Below are 27,663 nucleotides of genomic sequence, written 5' to 3'. Positions count from 1 at the left end.
TTTGTTTTTGACTTCAAAGACTATTCAACTCTTCAAAAGAAAAAATAGCCTTGCTGATGAGAAATCTCTTTAATTTATTTTTAAATATTGTTTTGGAAGTCTCTGATTTAATTTCAATTGGGAGATTATTATAAAATTTTGATCCCGCATACATGGGTTTTTTCTCAAAAAATTTTAGACTATGGTGGCCAATTGCAAGGTTTTCCCGATTTCTGGTGAAATAATTATGACTATCCCCAACTCGTTCCAAATCATGAAGTCTGTCCTTTACTGATAAAATTGTTTCATAAACGTACATTCCGTAAATTGTCATTATATTTTCCGATTTAAAATGTTCTTTATTAACAGAAGTTTCAAAATCTAAATTGCAGATAATTCTAATAGCTTTCATTTGCTTTTTTAGAATAGAATTCAAATTGTAATCACTAGTTGCACCATAAAGTGAAATCCCAAAAGATATACTTGAGTGGATATATGAAAAATATATAACTTTTAAAGTTTGTTTTTCACAAAAGGGTTTCAATCTAGATAAAGCAAATAATCCCGATGTGATTTTGGCAAGTAACTTTTCAACGTGACTGTTCCATTTCAGATTTTTATCAATTACCAATCCCAAGAATTTCATGTTGTCCATACTTAGAATTTCTGTGTTCTCGAGTCTGATGATTGGTTTATTTTGATCACCTAATTCTCGAGTTTGAAAACTAATGAAATTTGTCTTATCTGGATTAAGAAGCAAATTATTCGAATTAAAAAAATTATTTAAAACTGCTATATCGGAATTTGCCTTAAGTTCAATTTCATCATTTGATTTTGCAGTGATTTTCAAATTAGTATCATCGGCATATAGGCAAAGTTCACTCAAGTCACTGAGTTGGGGAAAGTCTCTAAAGTAACAAATGAATAATAAAGGGCCTAAGATGGACCCCTGAGGCACTCCAAATTTCACATCTCTAATAGAGGATCGGTAATGAATTTTATAGTTTTTGTTGTTTTGGTGAATTAATTCTACAAACTGTTTTCTGTTGGAAAGGTAAGACTTCAGTAACTTTAATGCATTGTTCTTTATCCCTAATTTGCTTAGCTTTGAAAGTAAAAGGTCATGTGATATTGAATCAAAGGCTTTACTTAAATCCATAAATAATCCTACCACTTTCAATTTACTGTCCAAACTATCAATAATAGATTCAACAAACTTTGTGGCAGCTGTTATTACAGATCTACCACTGCGGAAACCATGTTGACATTCTTCAAAAAGGCAATTCTTTTCAAAAAAATTTACTAGTTGATTATAGATTACTTTTTCATAAACTTTAGAAATAGCGGGAAGCAATGCTATTGGTCTGTAGTTTGAAACTAAGTACTTGTCCCCTTTTTTGAAAAGCGGTTTTAATTTTGCTAATTTAAGTTTATCAGGAAAAATACCAGAAATTAATGAAGAGTTAATGATGTGAGTGATTGGTTTAAGTAATACGAATCTTGCTTTTTTTAGGAGTACCACAGGAATACCATCATATCCTGTACTAAAAGAATTTTTTAGGTGGTTTAAAATGTAATCAATTTCTTTCTCATCAACAAAGCTAAATTTAAAATTGTTAGTACTAATTAACAACAGATCATTTTCTGAACTATTTTCTGTCTCAACTTGAGTTTGCTCCATACTACATATTGAAGTGTCCTCAATTAAATCTGCAAAATAATTATTAAATTGGTTACAAACCAAAGAAGGCTCAGTACATACAATGTCATTTGATTTTAAAATTATGTTTTGTATATCCTTTGCTTTATTTCCTACTTCTGAGTTGATAATCTTCCAAGTGGTTTTATTTACATTATTTGAATTATTAATAACAGATTTATAGTAATTTTTCTTTGCAGTGTACAATCGTTTTCTGAAATTTTTGTTCATTTCCCTAGTTTTTTTAAACATTTTTTTACAATTAACTTCTCTAGCCAATTTGCTGAAATTAGTTATATTTTGTTTTTCTAACTTCAATTCATTAGAGATCCATTTTTTGTTAGAATGTTGTCTTATCAAAGTCTCAGGAAAACAATTATCAAAATGATACATAAAAATGTGATGAAATGTATCATACTTTCTTTCAACCGGTGATGAGTAAAGGTTTGCCCATGATTCAAATTCCAGTGCCCTAATAAATTGATTAATATTTGCATCGCTAAATTTCCTCTTATACTCAAAATGGACCTTTGAACCAATATTTAATTTGGTGGCTTCACTATTATTGATAATTTCAAGAATTTGACCATCATGGTCTGAGAGTTGAGTGTTAATTCCTATGACTCTGTAATAATTGCTTTCTAAATTGGTAAAAATATTATCAATTGCGGTTTGAGTTGATTCAGTGATTCTGGTGGGAAAATCAATTAATGACTTAAATCCATTAGCTTTTACAATATGCAATAATCTATTTCTATTATTGTAATTTTTATCCAACATATCAATGTTTATATCACCAACAAAAATTATATGTTTAAATTTTGAACTTAGAATTTCAAGCATGGTATTTAATCTTTCAATAAATTCTGATTCGTTTTGTTTTATGGGATTTCTATAACAGCCAATTATAAGTAACTTTTTTTTAAACAAAACTTTTTGAATTTCTACTAAACAAATTTCAAAAATTGTTTCTGAAATAAGATTTTGAATTTCGGGTATTAATATTTCTTTGCAGTTAAGGTACGGCTTTGTTAAAACAATGACCCCACCCCCCCTACTTTTTTTACGGCCAAAACAAGCACTAACATTGTACCCATCAATATTGAGTCTCTCCAACGATGGACTCACCATTTTGTGCTCTGACAATACAACAATACTAGGGTTCAACTCATCTAGAGTGATCTCCAATGAATCAAGTGAAGACTGGATTCCTCTAATGTTTTGATGTAAAATACTAAAATTATTCACTTTACCTATTTTATTATTACATTTTCCTGACTTAAAGCTAAAAAAGGTTTTTCTGGCCCTTGAGCTTCATTTTCTTCGTACATTTCACTTGACACTGCACTATTCCCCAAATTGACTTTATTACCCCCCTTGCCACACACTTTTGGAGATCTGGGAGACTTTGGAGCAGGCTGCATGTCACGGCTGCTGTTGGAAGTTGCAGGATCACCATTGTTGCCATCAGGTTGAGGAAAGGCTGGAACTTGTGGAAATAAAGATGAATTTTCTGAGTTGCTTTGCTGGGTAGGTGGAGTCCTAGTTGCTTCCAATTTTATGGCATCTACTATTTGTGTCCGAAATTCAGGGAATGATAAACCATTTCTAAGATTATTTTTCGATGTTTCATTATGAGCTACAATTTTAACAAAGGCACCAGTACTGCGCTGAAACTTAGTTATTTCTGCCGCAAAGTGACGTGGAAGTATACGGTCCCTAACACAGCCGAGTGGAGAGCAAATGAAAGTGTGGAAATCTCTTTTTTTAAAACTATCAGTTAGATTTTGAAAAGCCAAATTGTAAATTTCAGGATAGGGTTTATTGTAGTATCGGGGCTTAGTTACTAGACTGTAAATTACTGCTTCATTTTGTTGTTCTTGGCATGTTAAATATTTATTGCAATAATCAGAACTTGTCGGTTTTCCAAAAATGTCCTTAAAGCTGACTGCCACACCTTGACTCATTTGTTTATTGCAGGTGAAATCGGCAGAAATGCAGTGTCCGAAAGCTACTTTATCATTAGTTTTGTAAATATTAATGACATCTTTCATATTGGCATCAATTATAGAAATTTTATTAGTAATATTGTATTGATTTAGCTGGTCTTCTGCAAAAATGGAAAGAGGCGTTTCTTTGATATCCGGAACAGGTGTATAATCAGTATTTGAAGTCGATGGCAGAGCGTTGAGGGTCCATTTTGTCACAGAACTAATAATCATGCGGGCTACCTTTTTTCTACCACTGTTACTCAGGTGGAGGCCATGTCTGGTGTAGTGAAAACGCTTTAGCTCACTCAGGTCAATTAAATATGTGTTTTCAATTCTTGACACCAGTTCCCTTATATAACAATTAGCATGGATTAAATCTGAGGTGGTTTTGTCATAAGATGGTTTATCATACCTGGTAGGAATTGTAGTGATGAATGTTGGTCGTAATTTGCTTAAATGTTTTAATTTTGATTCTAGTTTCGAGTAAATATTATTTAAGCTAAAATCAAGGCTGTCATTAGTTCCCCCGATGATTACGACTGGCGTTTGTTCCTCAATTGTGGTGGAGTCAACAACTTGCAACAAAGTTGCATTCGCTCTGACATAACCAAAGGCACAGATATTACCCCGACTAAAAGATTCAACCTTGCTAGCAATACCGCTACCTTGACTATCTGAACAGACAGTTATTTTGATTCTTTGCTTAGAAACATTTGTTGATTCATAGTTTATTTGTTTCTTTTTACTTGTAGGTCTTGAGTTAGTCCTTTTGTCGCAACTTGAGCGCTTGTAGTTATTTTCAGCATCCTCACAGTTGTTACTCATAACAAGGGAGTCCTGGTGCGTGGAATTTTCTTGAAAGATACTGAATCTGTTTTGTGTTGGAATAACTGGTTCAACATTACACTGATGACACTCTCTTCTTGAAGCTGATTTTGACATTTTCCAAGAAGAGTCAGGATGAGTAATCAAATTTACTTTCACTGGTACTTCATTGGATTGAGTAGATGTAGCCTTATTGTCAACAGAAGGGTAGAAAACAGTTTTGCCAATTTTTTTTATCATTACAGAATAAAAAGTGTCATCATTGAAGGTTGGATCATTATAAAGAAAATATGCCATAGAGGAGCGAATTTTGACCAGTTCAGAATCTGTTATAGTGGTCTTTTGGAAGAACTGTAAATTTATAGGCTTATCCTCTAGTATATCTTGAACTATAGACTCAATGAACCAACAAGTGAATATTCCACAGTCGAATGAGTTTGGTTGTTGCGGACAAATAACTGGGGTAAAAGTTGCCGTTGAAGATTTTCCTCCCAATTTATAGATGTGTTGTGTGTTTTTAATGGCTGATTGGTATTTAAAAAATTACATATGTGAGGTACCAAATTTTAAGGGGGGTAAAAACGTATTGCTAGTCAACAAACACCATAACTTACCAGATTTTTACCCACAACATCCTACTCCTAGGCCTATGTGTTGGCCATAGCTTGGGCTATGGGCCAAAGAACGTAGGCCTACTTTTAATAACAGTGAAGTACACAAACACACCCACAACGATATATTTATTCATAATAGCACTTCGTTTCACATAATAAAGTTAAAACGACCGATTTTACGAATATTTAACGCCGATGACAACATCACTTAACCTCAAAATGGTGTTTGTTGACCAACGACAGACGACAACTAGACCGGCTCAACAGGTGAATTTCCGATCAGCTGTTGGCTAGTTCTCAAACTCACCACCAGAGCGATTAAGCCTCGACCGAGGAAATCATGATTTGAGCCGGACAAGAATTATTCGCTGTTTGACCACCGACTAGCTCGCACGGGTTACGAATACAACGACACTACGATATTATTACGAAGGTTAGCTACCATACTAGTTAGGCCCCTTTTTTACGTTTTACGTTATTTCTGTTTTATCTTACGCATACTTAACTTATTATACCTTTTAGTTTCCTTAATATTCCGTTTCGAATGATCTAAATTTAATAACTTAACTCGAGTCTTGACCCGCCAGTTCCTGCCTGCCAGTGACTAGCGGTGGCGATCGTTTATTTTATTTTAATTAATTAGTTTCGAAATACGATTTCTCCGTTCGCTTAACGAGTAATTGTTACTTCTATTATTTTAATCGATTCGACGTTTTAATACCCCGAGACTTGTCGTCTATGTTCTAAACCCCGTCTTTGGCGGGTGAAAGAATCAAGTCTTGGGAGCAGCTGATTTGAACAATCAAACAGCTACGAATATTAAATCTATTTTAAACAACATCACGATAAATTCTCCGTCCAATTATATTAATTAGGCCCCGACGACTCTGTAGGAATTGTTTTGCCTTTTATTCGATATTAGATCAATTACCAACGTCTTCAACTAATTAGTTTAAAGTTCAATACGTGTGTATTTATATCACATTGGCTAGGATTGAATACTCGTCGGTCCTACAGAGTCAGTATAAAAGTTAGGCAAAATTTACCAAAACACGTTAGCGAAGGTGAGGATGAAATAGCTCCTACTGAGCGTCTGCAGGATTTCCTGAGCGCTTCTAGAGCTCTGAGCCTTCGATTAAATTTAAATAAATTGATCAGTCAAAGCCGTGGCAACTTCGTATCGACCCCTGGATTTTCTCGGCTCCTTCTGAGCACTCCGGGGAAGAAATTTGAGTGTGGCCGGTTCTAGGGGTAGGCCTAGCCTGACTTAGGTGAATACTAGTTTATTCCCCCCCTAGAATTTTGCGTCACACATACTTAGTAAAACTTGGACAGTGTGTACAATAGTAAACAAAAATTAGGTTTAGAACGTTTTTAATTATTTATTTTATTTTTTATAAGTTAGGCCATGTCTGAATATCTAAATACTTTCTCCTCACAGTTTAAGTGAGCACAGGAAAAAGATAAATTGGTGTTCTAGTTTTCCTGGAGTAAGCACAATAAATTAGCATCTTGTGCATCACCTACAGACTTACAAACAGAGAGAAAGAAACTAAGATAAGACTGGTAGCAGCTTTCTTTGGCTATGAAACATGAAAACAAAAACTTCATGATTCTGAGCAATTATTACTATGTTTATCCTCTGTTCAAAATTAGGCTTGTCTCACACACTGCGTCCCGTCCGGTAAATTCTGATCCAATGTTTTCCACCGGATCCGTCAAATTTCCACACACTGAATCAGGCGTTCCAGTTCCAGCGACCAGTCTGTGTGAAGACAATGGTACTGTGGGCTGGAGAAGTTTTTAGCTAACAACAAATTAGCTAGTTAACAACCAAATTTCTCGAAGCAATGAATGACAGAGACAGTGAAAGGATCTTCGTAGTTGCAACAGTCTTGCCTCGGAAGAGGAAGATTATTGGCGACAGAATAGGTTGTGGGTACATAGTATAAACTCCAGTAGAACAAAATATGAGGGAGAATTTCATACTTTGTTTTCCCTGTTTGATCGAGGACAATAAAAGGGTTTTTCCATTACTCCCGAATGAGTTTTGAGAAATTTATGGAACATCTTTATCTTGTAGAAACATTAGTAGTAAGAAAAAGCCTACTGTCACTGTCACATGGTGAGTAGAAGTCATCTGTGCATACGCAAGCTCTTTGGCGCAGGGAACTTGCCGGAACCCAATCGCTTCCCATCCAAAATCATCTTAACGGACCGGACCTGATGCACCAGACCGTATAGTTGGGAAAGTTAGTCAAAAATTCTAACTAGTTAGAAGTTATAAGTTATATTAAGTTAAGTCCCGTAAAAAATAACTGATAGAAGTTATTAGTTAGCCTATTTAGTTTAAAAAGTAACTGATAGAAGTTATTAGTTAGTTGAAAAACTAACTGATAGAAATAATAGTATATTACATTACTAGTCCTGAAAATAAGTGTTTACCGGACGAGTGTGGTCGTTCCCGTGCGAGACGAAGTCAAGTACGGGATTACCATATGAGTCCGGTACACACATTTTGGACGAGTTACGTACGATAGTTTACGCCATACTACTAAATCCGTACAAATCCTCATATATTTCCACCAACTAAAGGACTAAAAATCACTAGTCATAACCTCTAAGAGAGGTTTTGTTTTTGTTTATAACCACTCATTGCCACTTAAATACAGTATAATCAGCTGATTGGTGTCCGGTAAAACTCATTGCAGTACAGTAGTACGCAATGAAACCCCATTTGAATAAGCTGGCGGAAAACAGCTGTTTTCTGGACTAAATCCTTGTGTGGGAAGTTCGTCAAAATAATGTAGTGTGGCGTAAAGTTAGTTTTTGTAGAAGTTAGCTGTTTGTTGGGCAGTTGTTTTAAAGGATTTGGTAATGCCACATCTTGGTTACTAATCTATATTATAACATGAGTAAAGTTTGCGCAACATGATTTAAAAACGGCTCTTACAATTTCCTCTAATTGTAATGCTATTGAGAATTGCTTATATAATACATTGGCATTGTACCATAGACAAATAGCATAAAATATAGACCGTCAGTAGTGCTGCGGTTAGCATATGTTTTGGCGCCCACCGCTAGGAGTACCATGTAGTTACGGCGCACACCGCTGCAGCGTCCGATACCGCTCCTGCGCTCCTTGTCTGCAGCGGTGTGGGCCATAACTACACAGCACTCTCTAGCGGTGGGCGCAGGAACCTTCCTTTGACAGTCTATATTGTTTCTATTTGTCTATGATTATACTAACCAAAGGGATAATTACGACTGTTCAAAAACATTAACAGTTTTACCGCAAAACATTATACACTGATATTGAACTAAAAATCTAAAGGAAAGGCCAAGGAAGTTTTTTAGTTTTCGACGATGCGCTGTACGAATTGATGCGTTATTACACCATCCTGTGATTAAGGTTGCGACGTCTCGCGATCCCAAAGAATTTAATGCAATAACGGTCAAGGGTCTATCCATATCAAGTGATCCAACAGGGGTTGCTTGACTGTTTTTAAATTAAATAATATTTTTATCCTAGATACCTCTATCAATTCTGGGTTCAAAAGTGATTTTACATTCTTTTTATCTCTTTTGTTACTTCTACGGTGGCCATTTTTGTTTTGCGGAACACGTAAATTTTTGCTCATGTAAGGGTTTGCTTTAACTTGCATAACTCGGTAACCATGAACACTAGAGTGATGAAACAAAAAGCATTTTAATCTGGAAGAAACAGCCTAAATATTATGTTCAGTACATATTTATTGAAATATGTATCAAAAACAGTTTTCAACCCATCTCAACATTTCATAAGAAAACAGAAAAATTTCAACTTTTGAATGCATATTACCATTGGAACGAACAAAATCTCAGACTTTATTTTTGTTGTGTGTGTAGCAACTCAGTAGAACTGTTTGTATTTCAAATATCAACCCTAAGACTTAATTCCTTTAAAAGTTATCATTTTTCAAAAACTGAAATTTTTTGAAAAATTCAAATTTTGGGTCTCAATATCTTTGTTGGGACAAAGTTTAAAAATCTGAAATTTTTACCAAAAACCCATTTTATGGTTGTTATACTGCTGTATGAATTTCATCTGATGAGATTTACTTTTAAGCTAAGTTACGTTTATGCTAAGTTTTAAGTTAAGTAAGTAGGGTGAAGTGGGGTAAGTGTAACCACGTTTTGGCATAGTTCAGCTTTGACCTCAAATTGCTATCTTGTTATACATGATATAGTTCTGAAAATTTTTATGCATAATCTTTGACTAATGGGCTTTAAAACAATATGCATTGTTATTAAAAAATCAAATCTTTTTTGGTAAAAAAAAATGACTAAAAATTTTGCGTTTTGTGGTTACACTTGCCCCAGGGTTCGGGGCAAGTGTAACCCCTGCCTGTTAAAAATATATAAAGCATTGAAAAAGAGACATGTTACAGGTTACGGTACATTAAATCTGAATAAAAAATCAATTTTAAGACCTCAAAATAAATATAATTGACTAAGTTTTATTTAAATTGAATGATGAACAAACTTAAAATTCAGAAGGATTTTATTTATTTTTAGTAGCCTACTGTACACATCATTTGTACTTTGAAGATAAAAATCTATTTGGATTTTTTGAAATGTACATTGAGATAAGTTTACATTAAATAAAATACTTACCTACACCTATAAATTAATCTTTAAGCTACCAATAGTACTAGCCGCGTTGGCCGAGCTTATGGGTTTTTTGCGACTTTCATGATACTGTAACTTAGCTTTTAAAAAAGTAAATCTCAAAGATGAAATTCATACAGCAGTATAACAACCATAAGATGGGTTTTGGAAGGTATGGGGGTTTAGTGAGTGGGAGAAAATTTCGCGCCGTTCCGGCCAAACCTCGCATGCGGGGTTGGTTCGGCAGATTGGCCACAACCTAAACCCCAACTCTCACTTGTTAGCTGCGGAGAGCTACCTTCTGCCACTGGGTGTTGGTCCACCTACAGAACCAAGTGAGGGGGGCCCTAGACTAAGGTGTAATGCGATCCGTGCCAAGAGTCTTGTGGCACTGGGGGCCTAATATTCAGTGTCTTAACGGAGCCTTCTGGGAACCAGGGGTAACCCAGTCGTACACACCCCTTACCTCTCTAATCGGGTCACTGGGGAGGTGGACTTAAATACCCGGTATTCGTGAGAACAATGTAGACAGTCTGACCCAAATGGAGGAGGAAGGTCTACTGAAATATGACGATGACGACAAGCTCGCAGAAACCGGAAAGGAACGAAAAACGACTTTCCAGGGGCGAGTTGCAAAGAAGGAGGATAGCGGATGCTTTAGCCAAAGGCGAAAAGGTGCTATCCAGAAGTGAGAGGAGGCTGGTGTTGGCTGCCAAGCACCCTAACTCTGCTGCCTGCAAAGCCAGTTCCTCCGGGAACTAGGATGCTGGGAAAAAGCAGAGCAAGGGTGGTACCCCAAAAGCTGACTCTAATGAAGCCTCCAGGAAGAAAGGTGGAGGCTGTGCTGACGTAGCCTCAAAGGATTGGCTGGTCAAGCAAGTTCAGGAGCTGAGTCCTTTCAGGGAAATCTCGCTACGGCTTGCCCCAGCCAGAGACCTTGTGAAAGCTGTGAAGGTATATTTAGGTGCCCAGCCCTACAAGGTCTGCGTATGAGATCCCTTGGCCTATTGATGGGAGATCAAAGGGAAGAACAGGTCACCATAGTCAAGAGGCTCTCACGGTTCACCAAGGACCTGGGATTTGACGGAGAATGAGGACCTGTGAACGAGGGTGCACAATAAGCTGTTCTAGCTGCGATGCAATCCCATGGTAACTTGTAAGCCTGGCCCTCTGTTAAAAAAAAAAAAATAATAAATAAGATGGGTTTTTGGTAAAAATTTCAGATTTTTAAACTTTGTCCCAACTTAAATTGACTGAAAATTTAAATTTTTCAAAAAATTTCAGTTTTTAAAAAATGACAACTTTTAAAGGAATTAAGTCTCAGGTTTAATATTTGAAATACAAACAGTTCTACTGAGTTGCTACACACACAAAAAAAATAAAGTCTGAGATTTTATTCGTTCCAATGGTCATACGCCTTCAAAAGTTGAAATTTTTCCGTTTTCTTATGAAATGTTGAGTTGGGTTGAAAACTGTTTTTGATACATATTTCAATAAATATGTACTGAACATAATATTTAGGCTGTTTCTTCCATATTAAAATGCTTTTTGTTTCATCACTCTAGTGTTCATGGTTACCGAGTTATGCAAGTTAACGCAAACCCTTACATGAGCAAAAATTTTTGTGTTCCGCTAAACAAAAAAGGCCGCCGTAAGTATCAAAAGAGATAAAAAAAATTTAAAATCACTTTTGAACCCAGAATTGGTATAGGTATCTAGGATAAAAATATTATTTATTTAAAAAATGGTCAAGCAACCAATTATTTTATTTCTGGATCACTTGATATGGATAGACCCTCAACAGATATCAGATGACATTGTCATGAGTTTTGATATTGATTGAAGCTTATTGTAGACATTTTATAGATTGCTTGTCCACATGAAAAAGTTTGTAAGGTAAATTAAGAACCAGTGGATGTCACCCGAAAACTAATTGACTTTACAACTTAATTAATCGTAGTAAGGCTGAAAATATTTGTAGGCTTATAAGCTCTATTTTTTACCTCTTGAACAAATCAAACACCTCGAGCAAGCTCGGTCCCCTGGTACTTGTGTTTTAATCAAACATTGTCACATTTTACATTACTACGACAGTAACAAATGGCTTAAAACTTGTCAGGTATATCAATCATCAAACAAACATTCCCCCTTCCCACACCTCTGTGCTTGAGGTGTTGATAATGGCCGTCACTGCCCTTCCACAGGCCCACTGCATTCCAAAGCAACTCGTCTTTGACTTTCTCTTAACATTCATTGGCCTCAAAGGATTACCAACGAAGAATTACTGAGAAAGACAAACCAAAGCCCAGTAAATGAGACTATCAAGAAAATAAAGTTTGCCTGGATTGGCCATACGCTAAGAAGGTCAAACTACACCATTAGTTGCCAAGTTTTTTAGTGGAGATCTCTGGGGAATAGGAAAAGAGGAAGGCCGAAGACAGCCTGGAAGAGGTCGGTCGACAAAGAAATCAAGGACAGAGGGCAAGAGCTGGGGTGAAATAAAGCTGATGGCACAGAAGCGTGTATGGTGGAAGGCGTTTGTGGCGGCCCTACGTCCCCCATGGGAAAACAGAAATTAAGTCCAAGTAAGTCAAGGCGGAAGGTGGCCCGACAAACAACCAGGTGACAGGACTACCTGGCGGCCAGATCATTGTAAGTGAAAACCTTACTGTTTGTTTATTATAGAAACCTATTAAAAGAAGCCAATAAAAAGGAAAGTATCTAGGATACAAGATCATCTGGTTTAAATATGGTATGGTTAGGCTACGTAAAGAAAAGAAGAGTGTTGTGATAGTGTATAATGAGATGTCCGACTTAGATAAGATTGTAAGAATTTTTTTAAGGGTTCAAAAAAATAAAATTGAAATAAATAGTACGAGGTGTTAGCCCGTCCTACGTACGGGAATTCAGTAGTCAGTTAAAACCGTGTACAATTCAGATCAGCTAGTTTACACAAATAAAGGCAAAGTTTCTTGCAGTTTTAATGTGAAAAATCATCTTGTAAACTAATGTTGTGTGACCAAATATGTTTTTATTCCATCATAGGCCTATACGATATGCATTTTAAATCCGATAATGTTACAATAAAACAGCAATTCTGCAATTTTTACGATGTGAAAAGCGTTGAAGTGAGATTTGCAGCCGATTCGCACGGACGCACACTGATTAAAAGTAGCCTACGGTAGAGAGAGTAATTTTTTTTTTTTTTTTTTTTTGTCCTAAGGACGCTAGGCACGAGACTGGGATTGTTTTTCACATTACTTCAGGCTAGACCTAGGGGTTACGGCATTATCACTTAGATAAAATCCATTGGTGACTTGGCGGGGATCGAACCCGGGACCTCAGGGACTGAAGTCCCGCGCTCTAACCACTACGCCAGCTCGCTCCCCGGTAGAGAGAGTAATAGTCAATTGAGAAGTGTATAGACCTAATCAACGATACCACCTTCCATAGCATAGGCACACACATAATGCCTCTTCCATAATTATTATCAACAAAATACAACTACTATACACAATTTCCAGTAGGTCTGAATAGAAACGACCTAAAATAAAACGATAATATCCAATAAAATTCACAGTACACATAATTTAACTTTGGTGTCCTAACATCAAAACTAATCGTTACACCTATCCTTTAAATCAATTTCACTGCATTAATTGCTAAATAAATAAGTGTAAACAAATAAAAGTAAAAACAATAACAGTTTGTTTTGAACAGCTGTTTGGTTCAAATAAAATTCATTTGAAAAAAAAAGAACTGGTCACATGTAGCAGGAATATAAAAAGTAAACACGCTAGTAAAGCTAATGACGTAATTGTCAATGTTTATTATCCATACCGTTATCAGTTCAATCCTTGATAATTACCCACCCTCATTGAATAAATGAACATCGTAATTTCCCATATTAGTTAATTTAACCTACAATATATTCATAGTTTAAATAAAAGTGATATTTTCACGTTTGGGAGCGCTGATATAGGCGCCCCTCAACTGAACACGATTTCATAAAAGGATGGTTTGTCTAATTGCAGTATCCTAGGTCAATGTTGACGTTGTGTTCAATCTATGTCATCCATCTGTTTATCTTTGTATAAAACCCGGCTGAGGTTGTGTTGGTAATTTAAAATCGTGATTCCTGATTATTCTTGATCTTCTTTTTATGACATCAATATTTCCGGGCCTAATCCAAACAAAGTTAAAGCAGACAAACATTAATTGTAAACAAAAAGCTACAATTAAGAATTAAGACATGTAAACATTGTTATTTTTCTAATCTTTCCTTGAAAAGTGGAGCAGTAAAATAATTTGCATTTATCCTTTTTTATTAAGACTCGTGTACAGAGCCTCGATTTGTACTGTGGTTTAATTAATTTAGGTTAAAACTGTGGTTTAAACTGAGGTCTAATTGTCTCTACTAATCTTACTTATTTCCTATAATCAATGACAAAATAAGAGTAAATAAAATAACCTCATAGTTTCATAGTTTATTTATATTTAACTAGCTGTTAGTTAAAACAAATTATATTGCTCTAAAACAAATCGAAGATGACAAAGATTGCTTTAAAAAATAATTTGAACATCCCAGTATTTTACTATGTATATTTAATTAATCTGTCATCCTCTTACAGAAGAATTCAACGTATCAATGATTAGCATTACACATAGTATAAATAAGTCAACCCTAAGTATGTCTTTACATTTTTATCCAAATGCTGAATTTGTGACACGAAAGCTGAATGTTTACAGCTGTTATGTTAAGCATATTATTTTATGCCAAAAGCTAGTTTAGAATCTTAGCGTCGGCTGCTAGACTTTTTAAAAATTAAAACTTAATTTCTAAAAAACTGGGACCCTAAACTAAAATTATGGCTTCGACATTCCCTAGTTCTCAAAATTATCTTTCTTTCAACACAAAAGTCATGAAAATCCGTCGAGTGGTTGATTCAGAATCGTGAAATAAAAAAACACTGTTTCGTTTTAATATTATAGATTAATAATAAAATAAAGATTAAATATGGATCAAGATATTATTTTTACTGAGGAGAATAAATCATATATTCATTTAAATTCCACCCAGTTTGAAAAATCTGCAAAATTTTTAAAAAAATGACCTCGGGATGACAATTCTATTCTTAAATATTAGATCTACAATATTAGAAAACACCCCCGCCGCAGCAAACCTGCAGACTAAGCGAATTTCCATTTGTCTGATTTGATTTTCAATTATATCTATTCAAATAACATTAGGTTTAACGAGTACCTAGGTTTGCTGCCTACAGGGAGGGTAATAAAGTGGGTTTTTAGCCAAATATTAATAGCTTAGTATAAAATAAATAGATTTGCCAAGTTTGGTCCAAATATATCCATAAACAAGCAAACTACAACTGTTTACTTATTCTCCATATAAGAATAACATGGAAATTTTAAATTTACAATTTTTTTGAATTTTCTCCGTAGCCATTAGGTGCATAATAACGCTTCAAAATACTAAATTATTTATTTTTTTAAGCTCTACAAAATAGTTTGGAGATAAGTTGCTAAATTTTATGTTTTTAGGGTAAAAAATGGGAAAACCTAATTTTTACCCCATAAACTCCTGTTCCCATAGTCCGATGATGCTGGTTCGTGAACTCGTTCAAATAAACGTAGGTTTACAAGTTTTTACCACATTTCATCAAAATCGGATGATTTTTGCTTGAGTTATTGCGCTAACAGACACATATATAAATATATGAATTTGAACGGATGGTGTTTTTGGCCTCTAGGGACCTCAAAACGAAAAAGCAAATCGGTCTCGGGTCCAGGTCTTACCATGAGTACTACGGTACTGGCTTAGGCCTATACCCTAAATGGGAAATTCGCTAAAATTGGAAACAATGTATTGCTTGTTCTGGCACTTGTTTAAATTTTATTGATGTAGGCATAATTGTTCTCACTGAAGTTAATAAATAAGGATGAGTTATCTGTTATGTTCAATCTGTTTAGTAGCCTATAGAAAATTACAATACCTATGTATTTTACTTTAAGGGAAGAAAAAAGAGATGGAGGTATTTAAATCTTTGCCGAAAAAAATATTTTGGTGTGCATGAGGTACTAACAAAGACTTTTGATTACATACTTGTTGATATTAAAATGATAGTTTTAAAACTAGCATTGTAGCCACATATGTAGCCAATTTGGGATGAAGCAGGATTTATTACAGAATTAGATAGAATATTTCAGAGCATATTTTATTTTATACAGCTTGCAAGCGAACTACGGATTTATACGCAAAACCGGCCCTTATTAAAAAAAACCGCCCTTGTTTATTTGATCAAACTTGGCCAATGTATTTACTTCATACTACTGGTATACTACTTAAGATTTTACAAAAAAAGTTTTCTTTACCAGTAAGTTAGCAGTCAGTAACCTAGGCATACTAATTAGGCCTGAATCAATTTTTTGTTAATAGGGAATAGATCTGATAAGTTTAAGGAAATATCTTGGTTACATCCAATTAGACAAATGAAAATTCGCGTCTGTAGGTTTCCTGCGGCAGTGGTCAGACCAGCTGTTCTTGCTCTAGTTTTCTAACCTCCCCAACCTGTAACCATTTGTTGGTAAAAATTACCAGTTTTATAATAGGAGAATTTTTTTTTATCTTTTATCAAAAATTCTATTTTTAAACATTTAAGTTAGTGAAACATTTGCTTGGTTTGATGCAAAGTTTAGGCAAATTTAAACACATACCTCCAGCTTTGATTAAATCAAGCATTGTACCGATGACTGGCAGACCTTTAGGATGAGGTACATGTGCAAGGACATCTTGAGAGTAGAACCTCACAAAACGGCTAACAAGTTGCGACGCCAGCCTCATTGCAAGTAAGCCAAAACTAAAAACAGGATTTGATGTCGGTATAATATGAAATCTTACTGAATTTCAAAAGAATGATTATAATAACAAAATAGACTTGGATCACAACTTCTCTACTGAATATCATTTTATATTCCTAAGCTGAGGTAGGAATCCAAATCTGCGTTAGTTACTTGGAGGTCAAAATGACACTTCTGAATTTTAAGTTATCGTTTTGACAAATAGGCCTAGTATGTATCAGAATCCTTGAGTGGAATACTCAATGAATTTAATTATGAAGTACGGTAGCTCTAGTGTTTTCGGACATCGTGATGGGAGCACGCTGTTCTATTGGTTGAGCGCAGAGCTTCGGTGCTCAGTCTTCCTTGGGTTCAAATCCCTCCAATCACCAATGGATTTTATCCATGTGATAATTGAGAAATTTTGTTGTTATTGTGAAATTGAGTTGTAGGCTAATCTGTAATCTATATCTATCCTAAGTGTTCTTGTAAATGCCTGCTTGGGCCCATGCATTATAATCCTATTTATACTTGTCCTTGCATGTTGTATGATTTGTAAATTGGCTGCTGCTTGCCGTTGAAATAGATAGCCTAAATAAATGAATAAATATAATGCTGTAACACTCTAGGATTAGCCTGAAGTAATGTGTAAAACAATTCTGGGCTAGAACTAACGTCCTAGGATGTGAAGGTAAGATCAGGGCCGCAGCTACACATTTTTCTAGGGGGAGCAAGTCTTTAATTTGCCGCCCTGTCACCACACAACTGTGGATTTTTTTCTAAGTGCCAATGGTATTTTGCAGTCAGTCTTAACACAACGTACACAAACTTATTTTAAGAAAATGGCCTAGAAAGGTTTGATGATACTTTTAAATTAAGTTATTAAAATGTAATTATTACTATTCCACCCTGAAACCTGCAAGTACAGTAGGCCTAAAGTTTTTAAAAGAAAAAATACAACACATTCTTTAATATTTGGTTATAACATTACTATGAACATACAGCTATGAAATTGAAACATGCATGAAATTTCTCAGAAAGTTTAAAAATTAATTAAATTTTATTTTTCTTGATTTTTAGCAGTTGAAAACTTCTTGATTATGTCAGAAAATAGAATTTTTGTCGCTCTTACATGTATACAGTAATTGAGATGATACTTGCTGATAATTGCTGCGTCTTTGATAGTCTTGTATAATGATCAGTGGCTCCAGCTAGGAGTCGCGGGGGGAAAAGAATTGTCTGCGATCGTGGCAAAACGATTGCGAACACCTCCCGCTATTACAAGGACATGATTATCGCCACCTGCGACTGCAGCTAAATCGTGATTCATGAAAATTTCCCGCTATAACGTCACGTGCGATCACAGCAAAATAGCCAACGTCTCCTGCCATCACAAGGACATTGTTATCGTTACTCGCTAGAGTGACTAATGATTCATTTTAAAAACAAGTTGTTGTTTAAAAAAAGGCGTTTTTATAGGCCTACAAAACCCCAGCCCTAGGCCGTGGCCTAGTGAGTGGTGAGTCTGGCACTGGTCACTTCCATGTCGCAATCGCGACAAATCCTGAAAATTTGCGCGAGCGCCAAGACATTATTATAATCTTGGATTTTTTTAAACGGTTCTTTGGTTGAGGCCACATATTTTACAGTACGCTGCGGCGGTTATGTTAGGTTGGGTTATCATAATTATATTTGTAGGACTTTCATCGTTTTGTTATGAATCAAAAGATACCAGATGAGTAAATATTTTCTACTTATGATAACCCAACCTAAAATAACCGCCGCAGCTTATGAGGGTGGCCTCCATATAATACCAAATTACCAAAATAACAGTAAACCGACACCCAACCTTAGGCTAAAAGATTGGCTAATTCGAACCCTTATAAAATTCAATTTGTTGAAATGGAAAAAAGTAAAAAATGCAAGAGGAACCCTTTCTCAACAAAACCCTGGATCCGCCTCTGCTAATGATCGTTTAGAAACGTCGAGAATTTCAGATAGAAATAAAAGCAATAAATTTAAGAAAAATATACATGCTATACAAATATATAGGTGTCAACAAAAAGCGGGGAGGGTCAAGGGTAGGATGGTGCGGGCGGCGACACTCCACTCTACACACAAATCTGTTCTGTAAATACAAGAAACGTCTTTGACCTCTTGACCAGTCATGTTCGCCGCTCCCATCCCTAATCCTCACCGTTCATATAAATATTTTCCTAAAAGCTCTTTTCATTCTATTGGCTAGACCGCTTTAGGCAAAATAAACTTTTTTATGGTAAAGTTCAAACAAATTAGTAAGCAAGAATTACTTTCCTGATAAGGGGAGTCCGAGGTCCTATCTTTAATAATGTTAACTTTAAATGTCACTTTTCTAAGGAGTTAGAACAGGTAGGATAGTGAAACTTGGAATACTTTTATATTTAACTACCAAACTAGTAGTAACTAGCACAGACACAAGATTTTTCATTTGAAATATAAAAAAATTATCTTATGGGGTTTTTATAGATTTTAAAAATATTTGTTTTCCTAAGAAAATTAATTCAATTTTTTTACAGGCTTCTACTAAAAATTTGATGAAATCCTTACGTCTGTGTTTTGAATAAGTCACTAAGACTAGATGGTAAAAGTTGCGGAAATCGGTAAAAAAAGCCTGCAAGGGTCTACCAAGAGTCTACGAGTTTTACCTTTAAAACGTCACTGCAATGTTATGGAAAATATATTTGTTTATACATTTCTAGGTTCCTAATTATAAAAGTGAGTAGGCTAACTTATACCATTATAAAGAAGAAATTCTGTGCCAAGTTATAAGATAAAAAAATTGAAAAAAATTAAAAATTTTGACTCAGACTCCCCAAGGAAAGTAGCCTACATTCATTATTATCTATGATTTTCTTTTAAATATATCGATAGGTATTTAATATTTCAATATATCGATCCGTTAATTCATTAACTTAGGTACCACTACTTTTTTGCAATTCCATTTATTCCCTACCAGAATTTTTTCTAGCTAAGATAGGGCTAACTTAGGCCTAGGCCTAGGCCTACTTGTAATTCCAAACATCTGCCCACTAACTTCAGTGTTAGCACGATTACTAGAAAAAAGGTATTTTTCTAGTAGGCCTAATCGTGGTTGTTAGAAAAACATTTTTGTGGCTTGCTGTTCAAGTAAATCAGTAAATGTACTTTACCGGTAGGCCTAGCCTAAAATATAGTAATTCTAGTTGTGACATACAATAACATAAGCCTAAAGTAACTTAACTTACTTTTGGTTCCAGTAAATACATCAACTCCTTTAATTTAATTAACAATTAAACTTCGATTGGTTCATAATTAACAAAATATATCTAAATAGAATAAACTTTTGCAAACAACAACAAATAGTGTTTATTGTTTATATTTGTAATAAATAAAAAAAATCATGATAGGGTTAGACTTAATTTCCATTCTAGAGTCAATCAATCAATCTATCTATTCACAGTTCACAGGTTTTAGAATACAACATAGAGAAAAAATACAACACAATCAATATTGCAATGATTATAGTCATGGTTGGTGGCCCACTATGGATAATAGTATTGTTTTGCCCTATAATTTTGTATTATGATCTATTTATTTGTAAACAATTTGATTTATTGTTTGTATGTTGTCTAATTGTATAGTTTATTCCTTAATTTTTAGTATAGTTATTGTCAGTGGTGGGGTCAGGATTCATATTCGTGGAGCGGGGTGGGGAGGGCAATGCCCACCCACATATCGGTAAACGAAAGCCTAAAAACGTCCAGGCCAAGACCTGGGTCCATCCTGATATTTAGAGGGATGTCCATCCTCCCCTGGGTACGGCCACCGGTTTGTTGCTAAAATGTTGCTTTTAGCAAGATGAGTGCTACCTAACCAATCCTATCAGATTATGTCTTTGATGCAGAAATATTTTTCGTAAACTTTCACGGCCAGCTTTAACTACAGGCCGCGGCCTGGTAGAATTGGCAACGTCGGAAGTGGTGTTGTTTAGTGACAGACGTCCCATAAGATAACATTCAGACAGGTGACATCAGCTCATTAATTCGCACTTTATTGATTTAAATTTAAATTTATGAACATAAATTTACAAAAATATTGAAAATGAAACATACAGAATTTAAAACCGAAACAATATGAATTAAAAATCTATCTGTACATTTTAAGAGGATTAAGTATTGTCATATTCCAGTAACCAATCTTTCGTAAATACAAAAATACAATTAGCTGCTTCCAAACAAAACAGCTGTTGCAACACCACTTGCGACGTTGCCACTTCGAAGGGCACGGCCTGGAGTTAAAACACGGCCACCTTGAACTGGAGTTAAAGGCGGTTGTGCAAATTTACCATCTAATAAAGAAAATTTGAATCTTGTGTATTTTTTAAGAATAAGCAAGATTGGTAACTGGGATATGAAAATATTTACTCTACTTTGAATTCAGAAATAGATTTTAAATATACAGTATATTGTTTGGGTTTCAACTTTTATATGTTTTATTTTTAATATTTTAATAATAAGTTTATGTTCATACATTCAAATTAAAATGAACAATATACGTTAATTTATGAACTGGTTTCACCTGTATGCCATATGGTATCTTATGGGACGTCTAGTGCTTAAACAACACTACTTGTGACCAATTCTAACAGGCCGTGGCCTCCTGGAGTTAAAGGTGACCGTGGAAGCTAGTTAACATTGCTCAGTCAGATTCTCATTATTCAAGCAGGAGTTCCCCAAGGAAGTGTGTTGGGCCCCGTTCTCTACACATTGTTCACCGCGGACCTCCCTGAAAATCCTAATGTCGAAATTGCAACCTTCGCTGATGATAGGCCTACTGCTATTATAGCCTCTCATGAAAACCCTGGTTTAGCTTCACAAATGTTGCAGACTGGACTCGATGATATCTCCGATTGGCTAAAAAATGGGGGATCAAAGTTAATGAGAGTAAATCAGTCCATACAACCTTTACAACAAGATTTGACACGTGTCCTCCAGTTACCCTAAACAACGTTCAAATCCCACAGTGCAATGAGGTTAAATACATGGGCTTGACCTTTGATAGAAGACTCACATCTGGGGCCCTATTTTTGAAATGGTTGACAGTTGAGTCAATCGTCAGCACTCAACTCAACCAACAACATGATTTGGTATTTTTGAAACCCAACAGTTGGGAAGCGAGTTGGGAATCACTAGTTGAGAGACTCGTGGTGGAAATGTAGAGCATACGACCGTCAAAAATTCAGATGACGTCATTTTGAACCAATCACAATGCAGAGTTCTTGCGGACTTCGATTTAACCTCTTCTTAGGCCAGGCGCACACAGGCGATTTTGAGTCGCACAACAGTTGCCCGACTAATCGGGGGACTGTTGCGCGACTCACTCGGAGACTCTGAAGTCTAGCGACAGTTGAGCTGGAGTGCGCACACAGGCAACTTTTTAGTCGTGAATCTAGTCTTGAGACGTGTTGGAAATACATTCGTTACAGCGTTCCGAATGGATTTCAATGATACAGCCGTAGTATGTGCTTTGTTGCTGAAGTTTCGCGCGCGAATGAAAAAGAGAAGATACTGGGTTCATCCCATATATAGTGAGCGACTTGTGAAAGGACAGTTCCATTTTGTACAATGACTTAAGAGAACACCCAGAGAAGTTTTTCAAATATTCAAGAATGAGTGTCGGAAGTTTTGATGAACTGTTAACACTTGTGAGACCAGCAATTTCGTATCAACCTCTTCTCAACTTCATCAATTAATTGTTCGACATCCTCATCACGCACACTCATACTTGTAATTTTCTAAAAACTTCACACACACAACAAGTGAGCAAACACTAGTGACAGTTCTGGCCACGAGTAGTTGAACTCCTGGGGTGAGACTGGGCGACACAGCGACTATTTAGTTGCATGTGTGCGCATCTACACTCGTTTCAATGGATACCAAACCTGGAGCGATAGTCCCGCAACAATTCAGTCGCAGAGCAGTCGCTGGCAAATTGGGTCCGGGAACATCGGTTGCAACAGTTGCGCGACTGTCCCCAGACTGTTTCCTTCGTGTGCGCACTCCAATTTAAAACAATGTTGAACATTTTAGTCGGGCAACTGTTGCGCGACTCAAAATCGCCTGTGTGCGCCTGGCCCTCTAAAATCTGGCAGCTAATCTCAATCTGCCATATTTCGAGACACTGAGGTAAACTGTCAACTCCGTTCTTGAGAGATTGAGATTGAGGTTATGTCTTGCTTAATCTTAGTGATTGCAAAGTACCTTAACTTAAGTAATAAACTAAAGTAAACTAAATAAAGTAATAAACTTAAGTATAAAAAATAAAATTTACTATGGATGTTTGTTTTAGGGTGTAGCTAGTTATAAGTTTAGGCATAGGCTGCACTTTAGGTCCTACACTCATCCTAAATACATTATTATTTGCTTTCTTCGTCTCTATTTCGGAACACATCACCTTATTTTAGTTTCCTTCATCGGTTTGTTTTATGTTAATTTTAATTGTTTTTTATTTAGGTTAAAGCGGCTATTTGCCATTGCACTGGAAGCATATCGTAACTTAAATTAATTTGATCCCTTTATTAGGTGAATAGTATTGAAACAAACTATGATATTGTTTCTCTCTACCACAATCTTTAATACCTTAAATCATAGGTCTAATAACAATAATTATCTTATAATAAGTTCAATTAGTATGCCTAGTCTATTTCAAACATTCCAACAAGAATAAAACCCTTGATTAAATAGTCTAGTATTGACACAGTAAATAAAATTAAAATGCGATTATTCTACAGAAAACAAACGCATAATTGGGTGCTAATACATTGACAACAAATACGCAATACATAACCTCTAAATCGCAATTAATTAGTAAATTAAAGCAGTAACAAAACAATATGGCGTCGTCTCAAAAAGAGTAATTTTTTGCCGAAAGAGAGGAAGAAGAAAGTGCAGTCAACCTCCACTCAACAGCTCGATAGGTGTTGAGTAGTTTTGGTTGTATAAGTCCACCGTCAACCGTTTCAAAAATACGAAACGATTGGAAATAGAATGACTCGACACTCAACTCAACAGTCAACCATTTCAAAAATAGGGCCCCTGGAACAAGAGAATTTCGTTAAATTTAAAAATCTCTCTTGGCTATTAAATCTAAATTCTAAATTAACAACAGAAAACAAATTACTTTTATATAAAACTATTCTAAAACCAGTATGGACGTACGGTATCCAACTGTGGGGGACATCCAGTGAATCCCATCTGAACATCATCCAAAGATTCCAATCTAAAGTTCTAAGACACATTCTCCAGGCACTATGGTTCGTTTTCGTTAATAACGAAGTGCTCCATTAGGGACAGTCGAACCCCAACGGTCAAAGCAGAAATTTCAAGGTTAAGTGCCAAATACGACTTAAAGAAATTAGAGTACCATACCAACTACCTTGCTTTCAATTTGTTGGACAACAGCAACTGTGTATATAGATTGAAAAGAAGCCATGTTTTGGACCTGAGTAGTCGTTTTTAGAAATTTATGGATTTTAAAAATTGTACCAATATGCAAAGTTTGTGTGTTAGCTTTATTGTTGGATAAAGACTAACTACTTTTCCTACAGTTACCTAACAATGTACATGTTCTCTCACTGATTTGAGAAAGCAAAGTGGCAAATTCGCTCATCAGTGAGACAATGTTAACATTGTCTCACTCTAATTACTTTGTCTCACTCCAGATTTGCAACGAGAAGGCACGAAATAGTGAGCGCGTAACATGCAGGCAACGTCGTATGCGCGCGAAATACGTTGGCAGCACTGGCTGTAAATCAGCTGGTCAACTGTTGTACTGTTGTATTTGTCACTTCACCACATTAAATGTTATATTAAAAGTTCACTTCTGTGTAAAAATAGGTTATGTTTCTTCACCAATTTATTTGTTATTTGTTTTATGGTAACTGTAGGAAAAGTATAATGGTGTGCAACTCGAGTTCAAAGTACAATTGCCTCACTGTTGAAGATTGTATTTGTAAATGAAATAAAATGTAAAAAAAAACTCATTCTAATAGTCGTTCTAGTCTAGTCTTAGACTGGGTCAGTTCAGTTTGATTTTGGGTTTGGACTTGGGTTGTTATTATCTTGTTATTATTCATTCAGATTCATTACTCAATACTCATAATTATGTTAGGTTATATTGTGTTGTTTACGGAAAATGATGATTAATTTCTTCGTTTTTAACGTTGGATTATTATCTTTGGTTGCAGTCTCATTGTCGGAAGATTCTTATAAAATATGTGAGTTTTAGCGTGTTTGATTTATTTTTATATTTTTAATAAATATTCATAATAGCCTAGCACAGAAAACGTACTACTATAGTAAGTACGTTTTCTGTGATAATAGGCCCCTAGATTAAGTTTTTACCTAGGTAACCTAGGGGGTACAGTTTCTTAACTTAGGCCCTAGTATCTGCCAACCTATCGTATAGGATCCACTGGCGGTACAGTTTCTTAACTGGGCTATGCTAACTTAATATCGATTAAAATTGTCGAATTGCAAATATTAAGTTAATAATAGATCTAGGCCTAGGCCTCTTTTTAAATATAGGTATCTATTACATCATGAAACTGTCATAACCTAACCTAACTAACCAAACTTGCTGATAATGAAAAATTGCATGAAGGTTTACTAATCGAATCGATATTAGCATTTAAGTTATCCCAGTTAAGAAACTGTACCCTCAACTGGACTAAAAGTCGGCTACTGGATCTGTTATAAACTTAATCTTGTTATAAGTTAACTTAAGTTGGGTACCGTGTTTTTTTGATATAACGTTAAGAAAAGAGAGAGAGAGAGAGAGACATTATCAAGCAATCGTTAAGATTGAAAATGGTGTAAAAAAAATAGGTAAAATAATTACAAATACAAAAAAAATGAACTAAAGCGAATGAGTCCATGTTTTTATACTTGAAAATTGGGCCAGTCAAAAAATTCTTCAACAGAAAAAATGGTCGTTTAATCAGCCATTTGTACAACTTCTTGAAAGAACCAAGGTGAGATCTCTTCACTTCCATTGGTAGGACATTGAACAGCTTGGCTCCGGCGTATGTGGGCTTTCGTTGAAACCTCGTTGTGTGGTGCACTGTCAGGTTGAAGTCCTGGGCGTTCCTTGTGCTGTAGGCGTAAAGGCTTAGGTTTCTCTTCAAAATGCGGAGTTTTCAAGGTTGATCACTTTCAGAAGGTAAATGTTGACCACAGTTAAGAAGTTAAGGTCAATGAAAGCTCTTCTACAGTTATCTCTTGGATCAAGTCCCACCAGAATACAAATTGCTTTATTCTGAACTATGAGCCCCCGCTTCAAATTCACCTGACTAGCAGCACCTCAAAGAACAATGCCATAGCGTAAATGCCTCTCAAAAAGAGAACTGTATGCAATCTTGATGGCGTCCATGGTGCTAACACTAGACTCTTTGCTCTTCTGAGGTCGAAGATGGCAGTGTTGAGTCTGCTGCAAAGTTAGTCAAGTTGGTCCGACCATGACAGCGAGCTGTAGATACCACTCCTAAATACTTTGTGGCCTCAACACTTTTAATTTCAGGGAAAACGGACACTAGTCTAACTAATCGATTGAAGTATGACTAGGTAGAAATTAACTGTAGGTAGCCTAAATGATACTGCAGTCCTGAGAGTATTCACGGCTAAGGCTAGACCTACTAAGTTATAGCATTGAGGGAACAGTTCTATTCTAAGTGACAAGTTCTAGAAGGAAAGTAGGCCTAGTGTAGGCTAATCGTTTTGCCTTAGGTTATTGGCCTATCATCCACTACTTAACCCTTCGTCGATGTCTTTGATTTTAAATCATGATTTGTGACACACAGGCCCGATTTCTCCAAACTCGGTTAACCTGTTATTATGGTTTAATCCCTGGGTTAACTCAACTCTACCTTTTCTCCAACACTGAAATTTAGTTTAACCATGGAAAAAAACCCCTGTTCCCACCTGGTTTAACTCCCGTTTCTCAGTTAAACCTTCTGCTGACGTCATTTCGTCCAAGCAGTTGAGTTGGTCATACTTAACCTCAAAGACAACAGTGTAATATTATTTGTGGTACCTACGTGTATTTTTATTTTAGGCTATAGTTTTGTAGTCATGGAAGAAATCGTTGATATTTTAAACTATCTGAAGGAAGAAGAGTTGGAAATACGAGCTCCAATTCATAGGGCTCCTAGAAAGATAAGTGAAAGGATCAACCAGTTTGAAAAGTGGGATGATTTTGAATTCTTTGATAGATTTTGATTAAGTAAAGGGACAGCCAATCTGGTTCTTGACTTATTCGAGACAGGATTCATACGAAAACCATGAAGAACAGAGCAATCTCTCCAGAGGTAAAATTGTTTACTGCACTTAAGTTTTATGCATCAGGCAGTTTTCTAATGGGTGTTGGTGACCAAGTTGGAATCCAATATTCAACTGCGAGTAAAATCGTTAAAGAAGTTTCAGAAGCCTTGGCAAGTTTACGCCCTCAGTTCAAATCTTTGCCAACAAGCACCGATGACCTCAATTATAGGTCAAGAAGGAGTTTTATGAAATTGCTAAACTATGTTGGTGCGTAATACTGCAGCCATATTAAAATTCAGTCGATAGGAGGAGACTTAGCTGAAGTATACTGAAATAGAAAGGAATATTTTCAGTGAATGTTCAGGCAGTGTGTGATGCACAATTACAATTTAGAGACATTGGGGCTAGGCAGCCTGGATCGAGCCATGACTCCCATATTCTTAATTCTTCAAGACTGAAGAAAGATTTTAAAGAAGTGTGTTTGGCACTTCACGTGCGTTGGCGGTGACGAGATTACTCGTCATGCACAGTGAACAAGTTTTAAACTTAGTTTTGTAGTTTGCTAAGTTCCATTTTGTTGTCTGGACCGTGGTCGAAGCTAAATTATTTGTTGTTTTACCATGGAACCAATTCATAAATACAAAACCCTTTCGATTGCGGAAAAAAAGAAAAAATCATGACAGTAGAAAGTGGTGGAGTCAAGTCAGAAGTTGTAC

At 35.7% G+C, this 27,663-nt stretch overlaps 2 protein-coding genes across 5 annotated transcripts in view; one reads left to right on the top strand and one right to left on the bottom strand.

Annotated features, from left to right (window-relative positions):
- The window catches only part of LOC129005506 (cytochrome P450 315a1, mitochondrial), a 48,362-nt gene extending 28,385 nt beyond the window's left edge, over positions 1 to 19,977 (bottom strand). For 2 of the 3 annotated variants that reach the window (XM_054434418.1, XM_054434433.1), the window contains exons 1-2: positions 19,877 to 19,977; positions 16,491 to 16,633 (exon numbers count right to left, since the gene is read on the bottom strand). In XM_054434418.1, coding sequence (XP_054290393.1) covers positions 16,491 to 16,617 — 127 coding nt within the window. In that variant the 5' untranslated portion in view covers positions 16,618 to 16,633; positions 19,877 to 19,977. The remainder of the gene's footprint in view (positions 1 to 16,490; positions 16,634 to 19,876) is intronic. The other variant, XM_054434425.1, reaches the window with a different exon arrangement.
- Positions 19,978 to 24,793: 4,816 nt separating this feature from the next.
- The window catches only part of LOC129005480 (uncharacterized), a 28,837-nt gene continuing 25,967 nt past the window's right edge, over positions 24,794 to 27,663 (top strand). For both annotated transcript variants that reach the window (XR_008491831.1, XM_054434385.1), the window contains exon 1: positions 24,794 to 24,906. Coding sequence is in view for 1 of the 2 variants with exons in the window: in XM_054434385.1 (XP_054290360.1) it covers positions 24,825 to 24,906 (82 nt within the window). In the remaining variant the exon portion in view is untranslated. The remainder of the gene's footprint in view (positions 24,907 to 27,663) is intronic.

This window comes from Macrosteles quadrilineatus, unplaced genomic scaffold (genome assembly GCF_028750875.1).
Source record: "Macrosteles quadrilineatus isolate MER2022 unplaced genomic scaffold, UCM_ALF_1.0 Scaffold_1__1_contigs__length_201487025, whole genome shotgun sequence".
NCBI lineage: Eukaryota > Metazoa > Arthropoda > Insecta > Hemiptera > Cicadellidae > Macrosteles > Macrosteles quadrilineatus.
This window is presented reverse-complemented; position numbering and strand designations above follow the sequence as displayed.